At 33.0% G+C, this 1,409-nt stretch overlaps 2 protein-coding genes across 2 annotated transcripts in view; one reads left to right on the top strand and one right to left on the bottom strand.

The window, feature by feature from the left end:
* Nucleotides 1-556, top strand: part of METTL5 (methyltransferase like 5) — a 13,771-nt gene extending 13,215 nt beyond the window's left edge. Inside the window, exons 4-5 of the mRNA XM_012650801.1 lie at nt 3-52; nt 455-556. Of these exons, the coding sequence (XP_012506255.1) occupies nt 3-52; nt 455-493 (89 nt within the window). The 3' untranslated portion in view covers nt 494-556. The remainder of the gene's footprint in view (nt 1-2; nt 53-454) is intronic.
* SSB (Sjogren syndrome antigen B (autoantigen La)) overlaps nt 261-1,409 on the bottom strand; it is a 33,553-nt gene continuing 32,404 nt past the window's right edge. The window contains exons 10-12 of the mRNA XM_012650680.1: nt 1,235-1,403; nt 983-1,114; nt 261-645 (exon numbers count right to left, since the gene is read on the bottom strand). Coding sequence (XP_012506134.1) covers nt 557-645; nt 983-1,114; nt 1,235-1,403 — 390 coding nt within the window. The 3' untranslated portion in view covers nt 261-556. The remainder of the gene's footprint in view (nt 646-982; nt 1,115-1,234; nt 1,404-1,409) is intronic.

Genomic DNA, 1,409 nt, shown 5'->3' with positions numbered 1-1,409 from the left:
AGAACTTCGATATGACCTGCCAGCATCATACAACTTTCATAAAAAGAAATCAGTAAGTCTCTTGATTTTTGGCTTGTCTGCATTCAGTATTGAAAAGCTTTGTAATAAGTAATTATTTATAATGTTCTCAAGTTGCCTGGATAAATACAGAGAGCCAGCCTGGGAGGTGAATTAACTGTGGGAAGAGCCCATAATAGCCAATAGTCTAGCTTTAAATTTTCTCAAATGCTTTGGGCACAAAAACAAAAAAATAAACTAAGTTTTTGCTCTTTTTATACAGTATATATTTATTAGTTTGTACTAGTACATTCTCATATTACAAAGGCAATTTAGTGGAAGAATCTTCCTTTTGATATTATCTGAAATAACACAAACTATACATTCCAAAAAAAATCCTCATTTGTATAACAAAAAAAGACAAGTTAAACAACAAAAAACTTTTCCTTTCTTACAGGTGGACATTGAAGTGGACCTAATTCGGTTTTCATTTTAAAGTCTCCAAAAACAAAGGCAGTTTAAAACCTAATTAAAATGAATAAAAAATTTGTTTACTAAACTACTGGTCTCCAGCACCATTTTCTGTTTTCTGTTGCTTTGATGCAGGTTCTTCTTTGTCTGTTTCTTCTCTTGCTCTTTTTACTGGTCCTAGACAATAACAAAATTTTTGTTAGATTCAATGTAAGCACTGCTGTGTTTTAATATTGAGCACAACTGTTAATAATTCTTTTTTGAAAAGCTTAGGAACAACTTCCTTGCACCAATGAGAAAAGGCTTTTCCTTTAGTACAGACCATCTGATTTCTAATCTTCTAAATATCCTATCTCCCACCCATAAAACAGCATAACTGAGGGAAATTGTTATAATCAAAGACTGGCACTTATACAGAAGTTAAAAAGCCACATCCCTGTTCTCCCTGACAAATAATTTCTTATGAAAGTACAAATTTCTCATGAAACTACCCAAAGACTTAGAAAAAACTCACCAGTTGCACCATTTTCATCACGTTCATCATCACTAGCAAATTTAGTTTTCTTGCCCTGAAACTGTACTTTTCCTTTAGCAGACCCAGGCTGGGCAGCTTTATTACCCTTTCCTTTTCCTTTAAATCTGCGACCTGTAGAAGATATAATTGAACACTTATTAAAGAAACTGTCTATTGCCAATGTTTTTTAACACTGCTTGAAATTTTTACTCAAGCAAATGAGTTAAAATAACAAAGAAAAATCAGAATGACCTTTTGACTTCCATTTGTTTAGAGATTCTTGCTGGTCTTCTATGATTTTTTTCAATGCTTCTTTTTCCACCTCTCCTTCTAGTACTTCCCAAGTCACTTCTTTGTTCCTTAATTGTAGGTTACCGTTATTTGCATCTTTGGCTTTATCCAATGCTTCCTTGGCTTTTTCCTTGAA

This window comes from Propithecus coquereli, unplaced genomic scaffold (genome assembly GCF_000956105.1).
Source record: "Propithecus coquereli isolate 6110/MARCELLA unplaced genomic scaffold, Pcoq_1.0 Scaffold34, whole genome shotgun sequence".
Classification (NCBI taxonomy): Eukaryota; Metazoa; Chordata; class Mammalia; order Primates; family Indriidae; genus Propithecus; species Propithecus coquereli.
The sequence above is the reverse complement of the archived record's forward strand: the minus strand, read 5'-3'. Positions and strand labels throughout refer to the sequence as shown.